The 17,206-nt window shown below is 40.3% G+C and overlaps 1 protein-coding gene across 6 annotated transcripts in view; it reads left to right on the forward strand.

The window, feature by feature from the left end:
* Positions 1–17,206, forward strand: part of MTMR3 (myotubularin related protein 3) — a 157,989-nt gene that overhangs the window by 108,597 nt on the left and 32,186 nt on the right. For all 6 annotated transcript variants that reach the window (XM_060028321.1, XM_060028316.1, XM_060028317.1 and 3 more), the window contains exons 8-14: positions 1,961–2,057; positions 4,590–4,703; positions 9,333–9,538; positions 10,075–10,206; positions 11,188–11,299; positions 14,300–14,495; positions 15,287–15,472. In XM_060028321.1, coding sequence (XP_059884304.1) covers positions 1,961–2,057; positions 4,590–4,703; positions 9,333–9,538; positions 10,075–10,206; positions 11,188–11,299; positions 14,300–14,495; positions 15,287–15,472 — 1,043 coding nt within the window. The remainder of the gene's footprint in view (positions 1–1,960; positions 2,058–4,589; positions 4,704–9,332; positions 9,539–10,074; positions 10,207–11,187; positions 11,300–14,299; positions 14,496–15,286; positions 15,473–17,206) is intronic.

Consider the following 17,206-nt stretch of genomic DNA (forward strand, 5'->3'; position numbering starts at 1 on the left):
AGTTGTGATGCAAAACATTCTTATTGTGGGTTGTGATGGTCAGTTTCAAAGTTGAAGTTGATGAAGTCACTGCTTTAGAGGATACAAAGATAATTAAAACTCTTCTCAAGGAACTTGAAACAACAGATTTTCTGTGCTCAGTACTCAGTGTATATTTCTTTGTGTGTAGCTCAGAATTTCATGCCCGGGATGGTAATTCTAAGCCCTTTCTTGGGCAATTGTTCTATGTAGAAAACTGCCTGAGGAGGAGGGGAAGGAGGTGGAAGAGAAGGAGGTGGGAGAGGAGTGGGGGGAAGGAGGAGGAGGAGGTTCTTGTTGTTATTTTGCCAGTGATTATTTTAAAGTTATAGAAGATTCTATTTAGAGTATGTGTTTAAGATAGAGGTACTAATGTAAATGACCATTAATTAAAATACCTTTACCTTTTGCAAAGACTTAGAGCTGTATCCTAGGTTGGGGAAAATCTTGTCATTAATTAATGAACTTGGAAGTTGCCATAGTTCTTACAGCTTTTATATTGGGATTAAAAGTGAAAGATTCCCTGTGTAGAATTATTGATGGTCACCATTCCTTGCAATTTGTAGACAACACTCCAATTCAGATAGCTTTTTCCTATTTGGAAGATTATATTGCTTTTAAAACTTTTCCAAAATGGGATAGATTCAGTTGATTATTTCTTCCTGCATCTCTGAACCTCACCTTTTTATAGCTCTCCTTCAGGAAACATATAATAACTTAGTTTAAGCTCAAGAAAAGCAGTTTAAATGGGAAGTAGTTTTATAGACTTGTCCTTCATTCAAGTAATTGCTATTTCGTATTCTGAAGCTCTTCTCCCAGGGAGAGCAAAGCTTTGATCACCAGTGCTGGCTGTTTTATGCTTTTGTTACTGTAGTTTCTCCCAGCCCCCACCAGTATTTATTTTACAACCTATAATACTATATGTTAGAGGTACTGCTTAATGGTTTGTTTTGTTGTTGTTGTTTATTTGTTTTTTATAAAATTACTGCTCTAGGACTGTTTTCAAGGAAGGAAGTTATTTCAGATTTAATGACTTTTATGTTCGGTTCATTTCTGCCTTTGTTGCTCGCTGTCTTGAAGAAGCAGCCAAATTCATTAGGGCAAATGTAGGCAGGTTATACTTGTTTGGGTGGATGTTCTTACAAATGCTCAGCACTGTAGTTACTAGTGTGGTGTTTCTTGAGATTCCTGGGTACTGGCAGTTAAAAGTCCATGATCTTTTAACTGCAATTCTGTAATCTGTAAGGTTCTGAAAATCAAAAGATTTTTATTTTATTTGGTAGTTTGACTTGATCTGAACTATTTGTTGCTTTATTTATCCCATTTAGTGTGAATTATCCATGCATTTCACTGTAAGGATGTTAGTGTTTGGTTAATGCTGTTGATAGCATTAACCCAGTATTATTATACATGCACACCTTAAAATCCAGAAAATTCAGGTTCTGAAATCTGGCCCAAAGTGTTTCTCATGAGGAGTTATAGGTCTATACTACTACTCTTGATGAAATTGTTGATTTTATTTCTTATGTATACATCAGTCTCAGTGTGGAAATGGGAAAGTAGCCAGTATAGGGATAAGAACATGGGTTTTGAGATGAGACAGACCTGCCATAATAATCACCTCAGTCTCAGTTTTGTCCTCTGTAAAATGAGCCCAGTGATACTACTCTCAAATTTGATAGTAGTGATTAGATAATATTCTTTTTTTGTTTTTTAGTTTATTTTTAATTGAAGAGATAATACTAATTCTTAATTAAAATCAAAATTAATTTCCTCATTTCTTCTTATAGTCTTATCCTGGCAGGAGATTTTTTTAACTAAATATGTTATTTATACAATACCTTTTTAAAAATAACTGAGCAGGGTAGCAATGCTTTCATTCCACCTGTTGTGGAAAATCATATTCATTTCGTCCTTTCTTCTATCTGTCTGTGGTTCCTAGGGGAGCATGTAACATCAAGGTTTAAAAACGAAGTGGAGCGGATGGGTTTTGATATGAACAATGCCTGGAGGATTTCCAACATCAATGAAAAGTACAAGTGAGTTGTATTTGATCCCTGTGGACTGTTTCATGGCCACGGCCTTTGCAAGAAACCCCAATTCTCATGTGGCAGGACATTTGAATTTAGACTTTTTCTTTGAAATGGAGTTTTATTTATTAAATCTAAATGCCTCATCTTCAGCGTACTTCTTGAGCCTTCTGTTCCCATTGCTATCACTGGAGTGGAAAGAGATCCTTACTTATAGTAGGATCCTGGAACCTTCCTTTCTATCCCCTCCTTTTCTTCCTGGCACATGCATGTCTAGATAATATTGTGCTTACCTGTAGACAGGGAGTTTCTATTGTTCTCATCACTGCTTGACATCACATTAGAGATAAGATTAGTGATCTCAGAAGCAGTGATAAAACACTTACGAGTTGGTTTTTACTGTAATTTTACTCCAGATCCTATGAAATAGGCTACCGTATTATTCTCTAATTTGTTGTTCTAAAACTAATGTCACAGCTATGATCGCTTAACCATTAAATATTAATGTAACCATTATTACATATTTCCCATTACCTATTTCCCTAAAAGGTATAAGAACTTTGGTAGGGGAGGGCAGTTAACTACTGTGATTTTGGTGATCCAAATTTCTATAAAACAAAAGAAAATTGTCCAGAATTTTAAAATTAACATATCCTTCTCCTCTTAAGTTTCCCTGCAGCAATTGGAGGCCTTAATCACTCTGTTGTCCTTCCAGCTGCCTCAAATTATGATAGGTATTTTCCTGGACTGTTTGTGGGTAGCCACCGGAGCATTTCATTTTTTATTGGAAAAACAACGGCTAATTACTACGCACAGCTCTTAACATGGACCTTGGCCAAGGAGGTGGTGTGAAGAATCAGGAGCTACAGACGTATCATACTTTGCCTGTTCTCAGTGACAGGTCAAATTAGAGAATTGAGGTGGAGCAAGGAGGTGGGTCCTCAGGGAGCCTGAGGCTGCCACAGGCTTTGCTCACATGTAACCCACCTTTCCTATACTGGAAACTGCTTATCTACAAGTGAGAAGCTCATACTTGCTGAAGAGCTGACTACTAGGTAATGTAATCCTTAGAGAACAAGGAATATAGTGATCCAGAATATTGGGTGAAGTAAAACAAAACCTGAATTAAGCTAAGCTTGTTGAGAAAAAATTTTTGAGTTCAAAAGCTAGTGGTTTTCAGAAATCTCTTTTTAATATGGATTTTAAAAATTAACTTCTTTGAGTCCACTATTTCCACTTCAGAACCAGCCTTCAGGACATTGAAAAGTTCTTCGTACTACAAAGGAAGAATAAGAGCCAAATTTACTCTTAAGTTTGAAGAAGATAAAAGGAACAAGACTTATGGTTAGAGTGTTAATTTATAATCTGTGTCCTAGGTTATTTTTAGGAGTTTGTAGATAGGTATTAGGAAGTTTGTGGAGCTACTTTTGTTCACTCTCCTTTCTCCTGGTTAGGCTTTTGAATTCCTGATACTTAATCTGGAAATTGAGAATAAGGGAGAGAGATATAGTGCAGAATGATCAGATCCCTCAATTCCTAAGCAGTTTGTATTTTTCTGCCTCTTCCCCTAATGCATAGAGTAGGTAGGCCATGATGGTAGTGGAGGACGAGGAGCAGTTTGTATATTTTTGGATTTGGATTAAATGTCTTATTGCCTTCGCTATTGAGAAGGAATATTGGGTTTCCCAGAGAGAGACATGTCTTGTAAGTAAAAACCTATCAGAAATAATGCTTTCTAGGGCACCAGCTGGACTAGTATGTGCCTACTAGTATTTTCCCTAATGAAAACAGCTTTTCTTATGCAACATGATAAATCAACTGTAATATAAAATAAAAGTTAAATTTAAAAAAGAGAAAAACAGCTTTTTTTCCCCTTGAGTGTAGTTTATTCTGAAGTATGTTTTATAGAAATTATGATTAATAGCATATTCACATTACTAACTTGGCTTAATGGAGCTACGATTATGTATGCAGATGGGGCTGACCCATAGTGCTCTATCTATATACCCATGGCTGCACCTGTTACCTATAATTAGGACACCCTGTTTGGTTCACATCAAAGAATATGTTAGTAATCCTATGAGGTCTCTGGAAACTTGAAATTGTGGGCTCTGGCCCTTCTTCTCATGTTTCCCTGAAAGACTGAGGGTCTGGTAGAGGTAACACAGACTTCCACCTCTGCAGTTGGACTGGGCATTTGTGTAGTTAGAAATGACCCACATATTGGTTACAACAGTTACAATGGAGTAACTGCCTCTCACCTCCCCTTTTTACATTGATAGTTAAGATCGCCAGATTTCCAAAAGGCAGCATCAAGTGGAACAATCCAAGATAGTATCATTTGACATACACATAAGTAAACACTTAAGGCAACCCATTCTGCTGAGCAGGCCAAGACTCAGGTAATGCTCCTCATTGCCTTTTAACTGGCTCTGGGGTAGCTTGATCGACATCCTTCTGCTGGCTCACTCATGTCTCTCCCTCTTCTCCCCTCCCTCTCTGTCGTCTTCCCTTCTCCCTCTTCCTCACCTTCCCTGTTAGGCTGTGTGGTAGCTATCCACAAGAGCTCATAGTGCCTGCTTGGATCACTGACAAAGAACTAGAAAGTGTCGCAAGCTTCAGGTCCTGGAAGCGCATCCCCGCCGTTGTCTACAGGTAAGTAAGCCTGGCCAGACCCAGCCTGGTCTGGTGCTACTGCCCACTGCATGTGGTCTGCTGCTTCTGTTGCTGCTAACCTGGGGGTGGGGGTGGGGGGTGGTTCAGGGAACTTTCCAGGTTATTCTGTACTTCCTTATTGCTGAAGCTGCTCGTCCATTCATATACCAGTAATTCATCTGGAACACTACCTGATGATTCAGTTGACACTGAAAAAATTTTAATAGAAAAGTGGCTGGACTTGCTATTTTAAGATCCTTCTGACATTCTGTGGGAAGATAATGTGCTCATTGCATTTAGCTTCAGATGTTGGCCTTTGGATTGAGAGAGATGAATCCTAGAAAGTACGAATTGGGAGTGTAGATTTGAGTCATTTGTGATTGTCTTTGTGGTTGAAACTTTGACAGATGGAAGAGGTCTGCTTTGAGAGGGAGCATTTAGAGAAGAAGGCTAGGGCTTGGCTGGATAGATGCTATCAGAGATCAAAGGCGGGAGAGTCAAGGGAGGCAGGTCCTAGGAGGGGGTGGTGGTGTGGTGACGAGCACAGGTTTTAGAATTCAGGTCTTCTCTCTGACACGCCTTGCTGTGGCACCTTGAGTAAGTCCCCTAACTGACCTCAGCCCGTTCCCAATTAGTAAAATGGGAATGATGTTCTTACTTCACAGGTATGCTGCAACATCTGAATGAAGCACTGGGCTTCCTAAGCAATGTCTGGAGTAGGTTGTATTCCTGAGGGCTGCTTTTATAATTCAGTGAATAGCTAGCTCAGTTCTCACAGAATCATGTTAAATTTTTAAGAAGTCATTCCCTCTTATTTTGGAACAGTTTCAGATGTCCTTGTAATATCACATTCTCCATTTCATTTTTCCAGTTTGCAGACATTATGGACTCTCCTTGAATTCGGGCCAAACCAGTGAGGTTTAGTTAGAAACTCATGCCAGGAGGCAGTCCATTGAAATACTGAGGTTGTAAGAAGGGGTTTATTTCATTGTGGAATTCCCACTGAGGTAACCAGCTTGTTTAGCCCATGGAAGGCAGATTCTGATGCCCACCCTGAAGAGGGAGAGATGGAAAAGTACGTATTTGCTTCTGTCCCAGTGGAACCCATTAAGTTTTCAGCCTCAGTTTTCATCACCGTTGTTTTCAGACACTCCTAGAAAAGTAGGTCACCAAATTTACTTATCACTCAAATGGTAAGGATGACACAGGAATTAGAGAGAGCAGTGAAAGCTGAAAGGATTAATGAGTCTTATCAGTGATCGGCCCAGCTCAAATAGGGAAAGCAGCCAGCTGCTGCTCTGCGGACAGCAGCTGTGTTAGATCAGCAGCCCTGGCATTTGTGAGGTTTGCTGACTTTGAGCATAAGGGGAAAGGATTCTCATTCTCAAAGTAAGGGTCTTTTGGTGAATTCTCCCTGTTGGTAGAGAGGCCTAAAAGTGTAGGCTGAAGAAAAACTTAGAGTAAACATGGGAAGCTTCTTTCCCCTTCCAAAGTTTATTCCAGAGGGCATAAGCTTCCCTAGCTCAGGTGGCAGGATGCTTCTGAATCCATCGTGTGTTTACTGAATGTAGTTGTCTGTAAATTGCAGTAATGACTCCTTAGGTTGCTAGCAGCAGTTACTTGACAGCACCATGCTGAACCAGCACCTGATTTAGTGCTTTCTCCTATGGTGATGAGAGAGTGCTTAATTGGATTTATTATTGAAGACAGAGATTGCTTTAACACAGAAAGATGGTGCGAAGGGCACCCATCTGTAGTGTAATTCACAGCTCTCCCCCTTTGTGCATTGAGTGATTGTTAGAAACTTCTAGTTATTTAGGGAGTTGATTAATACTAACTTAAGGATAGTTTAAACATTTGTATCTTTCTATATAAAACTGAAGCATTTAGTGTTTAGTAAGGGACTCATACATTGGACATCTTAATTTTTATTTTTCCTTGTTCTATTTGTAAAATGATGGAAATGCTCTTTAGTGATTTTTAGCTGTAGTGTTTTTGTTCTTTCATGCAATCTAAAGCATTTAGAAGACTGCAGAAAACTTCACTGCTTATTGCAGCAGTTCAGTTGCAATCTAGCTATTATAATACTATGGCCCTTAGGGAATTTCCTGGCGGTCCAGTGGTTAGGTAGGACTCCTGCTTCCACTGCAGGGGACACAGGTTCGATCCCTGGTGGGGGAAGTAAGATCCTGCATGCCGCGTGGTGCGGCCAAAAAAATAATAATGTGGCCCTTAAAACCCAAGACCCAGGCTGACGAGTGCCATCTACTGTTCGTCTCGAGCATTGCTGGGAAAGATTTCAGAAGAAAAGGATGTGCAGGAAAGGCCCTGCCAGCCTATCCTGTAAAGGGTTTGCTGTCAATCAGCTCATTGGTTACTCAGCACCTATTATAATATGCTAGGAGGCATTTTAAGAATCAGTGAGGTTTTATTTATAGTTTGGCTCCATTCAGCAGGTGACCCAATTGAATGTGTTGGCAATACACAAGTACTTTCCATTATTTGTCTCCTAATGAGGGAGGATTTAAAAACTACAAGCAAACTGATGGTTCCAGTGGAATTTGATTATTGCCAAATTTAATTTATTGCTTATGAGTTTTAGGATTGAAAACAAAAATCTTTCTCACATTCCTTGAACAAGATAAATAGATTCAATAGTCTGTTTTTAAAAAATCCATCTGTGCCCTACATGTATTATATGTGTGTATGAATATGTGTTTAGAAACAACTTTAATGGGAGTAAAAGACATTGACATTTCTCTCTAGGATATAGAATTGGGAGACATTAAAATTTTTTGCTTACTAGCTTTTCTACTCATTTATTTTTAAAGTGAACTGATTACCTCTGTAACTTCTAAAAACAGCTTTATTGAGATGTCACATACAATTCATTCTTTTAATGTGTATAGCTCAGTGATTTTTTTTTTAGTATATTTGCAACTATCACTACAATTATTTTAGTACATTCTCACCACCCCAAAAAGAAACCCCAGACCCATTAGTAGTCACTCCCCATTCCCTTCCCAAGCTCCTTAGTTCTGGGTTATCAGTAAATCTACATTCTGTCTCTATAGATTTACCTATTCTGGACACTATATAAATGGAATCATAGTATGTGGTCTTTCATAACTGACTTCTTTCACTTAAGAGCAATAACATACTCAAGGTTCATCCGTGTTGTAACATGTATTAGAACTTGATTCCTTTTCATCGCCAAATAATATTACCTTTATAACTTTTTAGTTGCTAAAATTGCCTAACTAAAATTCCTAATGAAGAAAAGCTTGGGTTTTTAGAGCATCTTAAGGTAGACTATGAGTATGATTTCTGGTCTTATTTCTTTCTTTTTTTTTTTTTTTTTTTTGTTTGCGGTACGCGGGCCTCTCACTGTTGTGGCCTCTCCTATTGCGGAGCACAGGCTCCGGACGTGCAGGTTCAGCGGCCATGGCTCACGGGCCTAGCTGCTCCGTGGCATGTGGGATCTTCCCGGACCGGGGCACGAACCCATGTCCCCTGCATTGGCAGGCGGACTCTCAAAACCACTGCGCCACCAGTGAAGCCCTGGTCTTATTTCTTGATAAAGGATCTTATCAGAGTATGGCTTATTGATGTTTATTCTATTCATTTCCTTCTAATAGTTTACAGAGGGTGGCTGGCTCATTGAGCTATCTGCCTATAGTAAGAGCAGTTGTGATTCATGAAATGTTAGGAGGTTTTGTAAAGCAGTCCACTATGGGCCAGGTAAGTATATCAGTCCCACGTGTGGGCTCTTGTTTTGAAAAGCCAGCTCTAAGTGTACAGCCCTAAGTGTACAAGCCAGCCCTAAGTGTACAGTTGCTACAGTGGGCCCTCAGAAGTCAGTGAGGAAACAAATGTTTGTCAGCATCTATTATGCTAGGATATTCAGGTGTAGTATTAAAAAGGAGAGATTAATCCTTCATTATTAAGTGTGGTATTTGTAGTTTTTAAACTGATTTTCAAAAAATAAATATTCAAGTATTTTCTTTATGAATATTTTTCTCTGACAATACACTTTTATCATTTTGTTGGTTATTCTACAGAGGTCTCTAAAATGGTTTGATAATCAAGAAAGATGCAGATAGGTTTTGTTATTTTTCATTTTTAATTATTATTATTAATATTATTATTTTAAATATGTATTTATTTGGCTGTGCCAGGTCTTGTTTGAGGCATGCAGGCTCTTTTAGTTGCGGCATGTGGGATCTAGTTCCCTGACCAGGGATCAATCCCGGGCCCCCTGCATTGGGAGCACGGAGTCTTAACCGCTGGACCACCAGGGAAGTCCCTAATTATTACTTATTTATTTTTTGTCTGCACTGCACGGTATGTGGGATCTTAGTTCCCTGACCAGGGATCAAATCCGTGTCCCCTGTAGTGGAAGTGTGGAGTCTCAACCACTGGACCGCCAAGGAAGTCCCAGGGTTTTGTTATTCTTGTTCCTGTATAAGACTTCTGCCCTGAGAGGACTTGAAGCTAACCCATCACTTACTTGCAGTCAAGCTGTTCATTAAGGCATTTAAAATCTACTATCTCACTTTTTGTATGAGCACAGAGCATCTGAATGGGGCCACTGGGATGGGTACAGTTGTTGTCTTGTTCCCCGCACAGGCACCAGAGCAATGGAGCTGTCATTGCCCGCTGTGGACAGCCGGAGGTCAGCTGGTGGGGCTGGCGAAATGCTGATGATGAGCACCTGGTGCAGTCAGTAGCCAAAGCTTGTGCCTCCGACTCCCGATCCAGTGGCAGCAAGCTGTCAACTAGGAACAGTCCCCGAGACTTCCCCAATGCAGGAGACCTTTCTGATGTGGAGTTTGGTAAGGTGCTCCCTGGGCCTCTGGCAGCAGTTTTTATAGCATCTGAGAACCTTTTCTTGAAATGGCCTTCTTCTTGTAAGACACAGAATTTGTTTCATAGGAGAGAGAGAGTGAAGCATCAGTTGATGGGATTGTGCAAGGAGTCATGGATCTTGGCAAAAACCAGAAGACCCTCTGTTTCAGACTTGGTTTAAGTGGACTAGAGTGTTTGTTGTCTTTCTTGCCATCATGACAAGATGGAATTATATATGTGATAGGGGACCTACAGTGTCTCCAGACCATGGGGGAAAACACCAGGATTATGTTGTAGTCATTCTAGGACTATAGATGTAGAAATGCGGTATAGGAGATTGTAGGCAAAATAGAAAACAAACTAGAGAGAGAAGTCCTATTGTATTAATGTAGTTTTGGTTAGGTGGATTTCACTTAATCGAGTTTTTTGAGTACTGTAATAAGTGCCTGTGGTTCTTACTTTGTGGCAATTCTGGGAGAGACAGGTTCATTTAGTTTTTCCTTCCTGCTCCTGATGTCCCTAGATTCTTCTCTGTCAAATGCTTCAGGAGCAGAGAGTTTAGCTGTCCAACCACAGAAGCTTTTGATCTTGGATGCACGCTCCTATGCAGCAGCTGTGGCGAACCGAGCCAAAGGAGGAGGCTGTGAATGCCCAGGTGAGGTGCACAGTGCTTTCGTCCCTGACCCTCTGTCCCTGTGAGTCCACCCCATGCCCAGCTGGGTCTTAGTTCTCAATTTGAAGTGAATGGAAAGCCATGTTCCTCAACCTGTCTTGAGACAGCCAGAGCTCCTTCTTGGATTCTTAATACTGTATGCTCTTTTTAAGGGAGAAATGGAGGAGGAGGTGCAGTGAAACCAAAGAATCTTCCTTCCCTGTGCCAACTTTTAGGTGATAAGGAAAGTAAATCCTCTCCCATAATAAGGCCTGTTATGTTTGGAAGCTTCTTTAGCAGCTCAGTTTCTCAGCCTTCTAAAAGCTTTTTTTTGTGTTTGACAGTGGGTATGCTCATTACTAGCCTCACAGAAAACTCCTCACATGACTTTTACTTAGAAAACATGGGGTAGAAATTGAAGCAGCAGATACAAAACTCTAGCAAAGTGCCTCAGTCTTGACCTATAACACCCCTACTGTTTGAACGCTGGCTTTCTCCAAGGACCTGTTAGGTGCCAGTTGTGTGCTGTTGGAGCAGGTAGAGGCACTGAGCTCCTTTTTCAGCTGTGAGCTAAGCTGGAATCTAAAAGCAGTTGTACCAAGGTGAAATTTGAATGCAGAAATGCATGGTTCTGCTAGGTTCTTTTCAAAGAGATTCCAGAGATGCAAGTGAGGAGAGACCCAAGAAGTAAACCTGGGGTAAGATGGAAGTATACACATCTTTTTTAAAAAAAAATAACAGCTTCTATTTTATATCAGTATCTTCTTCACAAATCTAACCTTCCTTTTTGAAAAGACAGCTAAAAATCAAGCACTGTTTTCCTCTCATAATAAAGGACTGGGCTAATAGGCATCAAAACATTGGCATTTCATTAGTCAGCAGCTACAGTGGGTCTGTTATATAGCCAGTTTGCTCCTTTTAAATTTGGCCATTTGGACTTTAAATTCAACATATTTGTGTTCTCTTTGTTGTTATTCTCTCCAGAGTATTACCCGAACTGTGAAGTTGTTTTTATGGGGATGGCAAATATTCATTCAATTCGGAGGAGTTTTCAGTCTCTGCGATTGCTGTGCACACAGATGCCAGATCCGGGAAAGTAAGACCTTGGCTTTGGCTTTAAGTTTGCACTGATTTTTTTTTTTTTTTTTTAAATGAGTTTGAAAGTGTCTTTCTATTTTTTGGTAAATTTCAGTTTAACTTTCAGAGTCCATGGTTATTCTTACTCCTGTGTTAGGAGCATGCAGCACAAAGGAGGAGCTGGAAGAAAAATCTAGCACTTTGAAAGGTTTAAAATGTGCAGCAAAGAACAGATCTCAGCCCTCAGAATGGAAGCATTGCCTTCTTATTTTTCCTGGGCCCTCTTCCTTTTCTTCCACATGTTTTTGACTCAGAGTAACTTAATTCTTTGTTTTCTGACATACTGTAGTGACACTTAACTTGCTATGAACTGGAATGTTTTACTGTGAAGAGTAAAAATTTATTCATTATGTTCTGAAAAGGGTTAAAAATTCTTTAAACTTGCCAGTAGGTCAGTTCCTTTTACATTTGCTTCTAATTTCTAAACTACCGTCTTACTTACTAAGAACATTACCGTGATTTTTATTGCTTATTAAAAATGAATGGCTGGCATTTGCTGTGAGGAAGGTGAAATAACACTCCTCCCCCCAAGGGAACTGTTTGAATACAAGATAAATTAGGAGGAATGCTCTGTAAAACAAATATGGACAGATAAATATTTCAAAGCCCCTGTTTTACTGTTTCAGGAAGCCAGAAATGTGCCAGAGAAGACAGAATTTTCTCTGTTTTGGTGTTTGTGCTAGGTCCCATAGCTGTTTCCCTGGGTTCTGTTCAGTAGATCTCATGATTGCATCAATTTTGCAGCATTGTTTGATTTATTAAATCAAATGGCTGCCTGAACCAGTTGTACTAACTCCTGGTAGCAAATGATTAAATTCATCACAGTTGCAATCAGCCCAGAGGGTGAAGCAGTTGTCCTTGGGGAAAAGCCTGACGGAAGAAATAAGATCGCTGCCCTGCTTTGGGGATTAGCAACTTGCATCTGCTATACATATTCAGAACCTAGCTAGTAGTACTCTTCCCTAAAGGAAGGGGAGGGCATAGAAAGAGCCTGGTTGAGGATTCAGGAGATCTGCCACTAATTGACTGTGTGACTTAGGCCAGTGGCTTAATTCCTGTGGTTATCAGTTTTTCCTGTCTATAAAATAAAAGGGATAGAGTCAGTACTACCTGATCTCTAATATCTTCCATAAGTTAAAATTCTTTCTTAAAAAGCTGTTTTTTAAACTCTGAGTCAAGAAGATGTAATTAGCCCTTGCTTGGTCCAAATGAATGTCAGGGAGGAGGAGGGAGGTTGTAAAGGAAGAAGGAAACGCTTTGTCTGTCTTTGGCAGCAAATCATAATGCAGTACTGAAGCTTCCCTTGTGGATAAAAAGAAGCTATGGCAGAGGCAGGACCAGCTTATAAGCGAGACTTCTGACACTTGTTTGCGGCCGTAGAGGGCTACGGCATGCTTAGGTTGCTACCTCAGCTTTTGAGAATAGGACAAGGGAGCCTGGAGTCTCAGCACACCTCCTCCGTTGGCAGATTTTGCAGTGCAGCTTCTGTGTTAGGCATGGACGGACGACACCAAGTGGTATGTAAGAATGATTCAGTCAGGTTCAAGAGAACCAGGTTCTCATTTACTGTTTCTCCAGGGGCCAGGAGATAAATTAGTATTTGTTCTCCTAAGCCTCATCTTTTATTTTTTTTCAAGACTGTGTGAGGAATGAGAATAAATAATCAATCCAAGAGCAAAAAATGTTTCTCAGGTATTTAGTAGGACATAGAAGGTCTTGAGACAGAATTTTTATCCACGGTTTAAAAAGTAGGAACCTTCAGTGTGTGCTAGGCACTGCACAAGGACGGTATAGCTGTGCCTGAGACACAGTGTCTGCCCACTGAGGAGTCAGAGTCTGGTTGGTATAACAAGCAAATCCATGTGAAGCCACTGCTTATGCAGTACATTCTGGTGTTTGTTTGCCTGGAAAGACCATCTCTTTGGACTATTCCAAATTCCCCAAGGTTTAATAAGCCTTTATAGGCTAGTCTTGGCAAAAGCCTTCTCATAGTCCCCTGACAAAAGTATTTATTCTCTCCTCAAACTCAGAGTTTGAAGAACTAGACTGTGGTCTTAACTACAAATCTGATCACATTTTGGAGAAATTGGAGCTTTTTTGGGGGGTTGGGGAGTAGAATTCATGACAGGGCACAAGAAATAAAATGTCAACACAGTTCAAAAACCATTTGTGGTCAGCTTGTGATTATTCCCAAGGGGCCATTCTTGGGATCTGATACTTCCTGAAGGCCTTTCAAAAGGTTTTTAGATCCCTGCTGAATCTAGTCTGTACTAAGCCCAGCAGCTGTGTAGCCACAGGCATACTAATTTGTGTGAGTCTAAATCATTAGTTTGGGCCCATCCAGTTTTAATCCATAGACATTCAAGACTTGATCAGTGGTAGGTGTTGAGGTGTGGGTAGTAAGCGATGTTGTCTGCACTGTTGTTGGATGTGGCATCTAGCTTGTATCTTATTACAGACATACTTACATTTGAGTTTTCTTTACCTTTTTTTTTTTTTTTTTGAGAACTTGCTGGGCAGAGTTGCTGATCATTAAATATAAATATTTTCTCTTTCCCATCTCAGAGTGGCTGTGTTTTTTGTTTTTTTTTTGTTTTGTTTTTTGGAGAAGATTCCAGGAAGAGCTACTTTTCTTATACTGGGTAGATATACCTATTATGGACTAAAGAATATTAAATATTAATTCTTTCTGGGAAATTAGCTATAAGATTTTTGGAACAGAAGATGGCCCTGTTAATTACTGTCCTATTTCTAAGGCTCTCCTCTATTGCATGGTAGGGCTTGGGTCTTATCCTTGTACATGCTTTGTAAACACAGAGATTTTCTGTTTGTTTTGGCAGTGTTTTATTTGGAAGGAAAAGTCTTTGGGAATTGCTTTTGAATATGACTGGTATTTGGCTTGACCCAGTATATCATAAAAATCAGCATTTCCTATCCCCTTCTGTTTTATTTTTTGTAGTTGGCTCTCAGCTCTTGAAAGTACAAAATGGCTCCATCACCTGTCTGTGCTTCTGAAGTCAGCACTTCTGGTAGTGCATGCTGTGGATCGTGATCAACGACCAGTGCTAGCACACTGCTCGGATGGCTGGGACCGCACCCCCCAGATTGTGGCATTGGCTAAGCTCTTGCTGGACCCTTATTACCGAACCATAGAGGTAGGATTTGACACTTCAGGATGAGTGGGGGAAACCTTGGAGGGTTTTATGATCAGTTTTGATTGAGGTGGCTAGGTCCAGTGAAAGTGAAATTTCTGTAGTTTTGAATCATTACTCCTTTATCTTGAGCTAAATTGTTGTGGTACGTACCACAGTGCTTGTGCCTCTTAAAAGGGGGTAGATTGTGAATAACCAGGTATTGAGAATACAGACATGTTTTCCTTTGCAGAGTATCTACTTGCATACCCCAGGAAAGGGGGCTTCTATAGAAGGATCTTGACATGCTTATTATGGTAATGGGTCTGTATATCACCACAATATTCTGTGGAGAAAGAACCCTATTGTGAAATAATCACCTATTGGGTTAAAGATATAAGAAAAACCATAAAGGTACCCTAAAATATATGTAAATCTGGGATGGGGAAAGGTTTTACAAACATGACTTTGTAAGTATACCATGAAAGATAGAAATTAAAAAATAAGAAATTAAGGGGGAAAAAAGTATGACTTTTTTATAGTGAATGAAGGGCTAAAAATATAAATAGTCTCAACGAAGACTTAGATAAATGCTTAGTTACCACCCTTTTGATGATTATGGAATGGAGTTGAGGGAATCGGGACACTGCCCTAAGCCTGTGTCCCATCCTTTGGCCATGGGGCTGGGTTAGGGGCTCCTGGTGGGCTTAGTGGGAAGGTGTTAAAAGGGATCACTGTTGGTGACATTAGGCTCAGAACAGTTATAGTTTGGATAGACAAGCACAAATGGGTCTCTCCTGGGTGCTTCCCCGCAGGGTTTCCAGGTCCTCGTGGAGATGGAGTGGCTGGATTTTGGCCACAAGTTTGCTGACCGGTGTGGTCATGGGGAGAACTCAGATGATCTGAACGAGCGTTGCCCAGTGTTTTTACAGTGGCTGGACTGTGTTCATCAGCTTCAGAGGCAATTTCCGTGCTCTTTTGAGTTCAATGAAGCATTCCTTGTGAGTTTGGGCTTGTGATTCTTCGTTTTGGGAACCTTCTAAATTCATAGGGGTATCAATGCAAATGTTAGTGGGCCAGTTTTCACATGAAACTGCATCCTTTCTAGAATTTGAGGGGTCATTCTTCCATTTTTAATTAAAAAACAATAGTAATAAACAGGTGTTTGTTTATTTAGTGAATCCATGTGTACTAAGTTTACATAAACTTTGAGTTCTTCTAAACATAACTTTTAAAATGGATGATAAAAGCACTAAACAGTAGTTAGAAATAGAAGCAATAGATTTTCATCTGCTCCCTCCAGTCCATCTACCAACCCCCTTGTGTCTGTTCCACACTCTCTGCTCCCTGTCCTTTGAAGGAGGATGTACTATCCTTGCCCTCTTCCAGCCCCTCCTCCACTTGTGCACCAGCTTCCACCCCCCTCCTTTGCTCAGCTTCATGGCTTCAGCATTTCTCCTCCCTGCCCTGTGCATCAGCCTATTTTCCTTTTTACCAGATCATTGCCATCAGCATACAAGCATGGTATAGTGCCTCCTATTTCATCAAAACCGTTTCTGGGTCCTGCATCCCCCTCTAGCTATTACCTCATTTTTCATATCTCATTTCTTCACAGCAGAGCTCCTCAAGTCTTGACATTTACTCTCTCAAACGCTTCTCCTCCCATTCTCTTTTAAACCTGGCCCAGTCAGGTGTTCACTCCACCACTTTACCAGAGCTGCTCTTGTTAAGGTCACCAGTGACCTTCACATTTCTAATCCAGTGATCAGTTTTCAATCACCCTTCTTTTTTTTAATTACAGTATAAGTGATAGATAACATTATATTAGTTTCAGGTGTACAACAGTGATTTGATATTTGTATATATTGCTAAAAGATTACCACAAAATTCTGGTTAACATCTGTTACCATACATAGTTATGAAGTTTTTTTCTTGTGATGAGAACTTTTAAGATGTCCTCTCCTGGCAACTTTCAAATATACAGTACAGTATTCCTAACTTACAGTCACCCTGCTGTACATCACATCCCACGATTTACTTATTTCATAACTGGAAGTTTGTACCTTTTGACTGCCTTCATCTTCTTTGATCCATCATTAAAATTTGGCACAATTTAATCACTCCTTTCTTGAAACACTTTCTTCAGTTGACTTCCAGCACACAGTCTTAGTTCTCCGCTTCACCAACTGGTCCTTTCTGTCTCCTTTGCTGGTTCCTCCTTCCCTCCCCACTCGTGAATGCTGGGAGTGCCCCAGGGCTCAGCCTCCTTCTCTAGGGATTTCATCCAGTTTGTTGGCTTTAATTGCTCTCTGTGATTCCCACATGTATACGTCTTCAGCTCAGATCTCTCTCTCCACTTAACTCCAGGCTCTCATCCACTTGTGACTACTCAGTATCTCCACTTGGATGTCTTAATGGTATTTCAAACTTAACATGTTCAGAACTCAGTTCTTGATTTCCATGTCTCCACCCCAAAACTTATCTTCCAGAAGTCTTCCATCTCACCAAATGGCAACTCAAACCTTCGATTCATTTAGGGCAAAAACTTTTATGTCATCCTCAACTCTCCTTTCTTTCATATTCCATATTCAGTCTGTCAGCAGATTCTGCAGCTCTGCTTTAAAAATATATCTAAAACCTGATAACTTATTGCTACCTGTGCTGTTCCCAACACTAGTCTAAGCCACCACATCTCCTGCCCCAATTCCCGAGTCAGTCTAGCAGCCTGAGGAATC

The sequence above is a fragment of the Delphinus delphis genome, chromosome 13 (genome assembly GCF_949987515.2).
Source record: "Delphinus delphis chromosome 13, mDelDel1.2, whole genome shotgun sequence".
NCBI classification, from domain to species: Eukaryota; Metazoa; Chordata; class Mammalia; order Artiodactyla; family Delphinidae; genus Delphinus; species Delphinus delphis.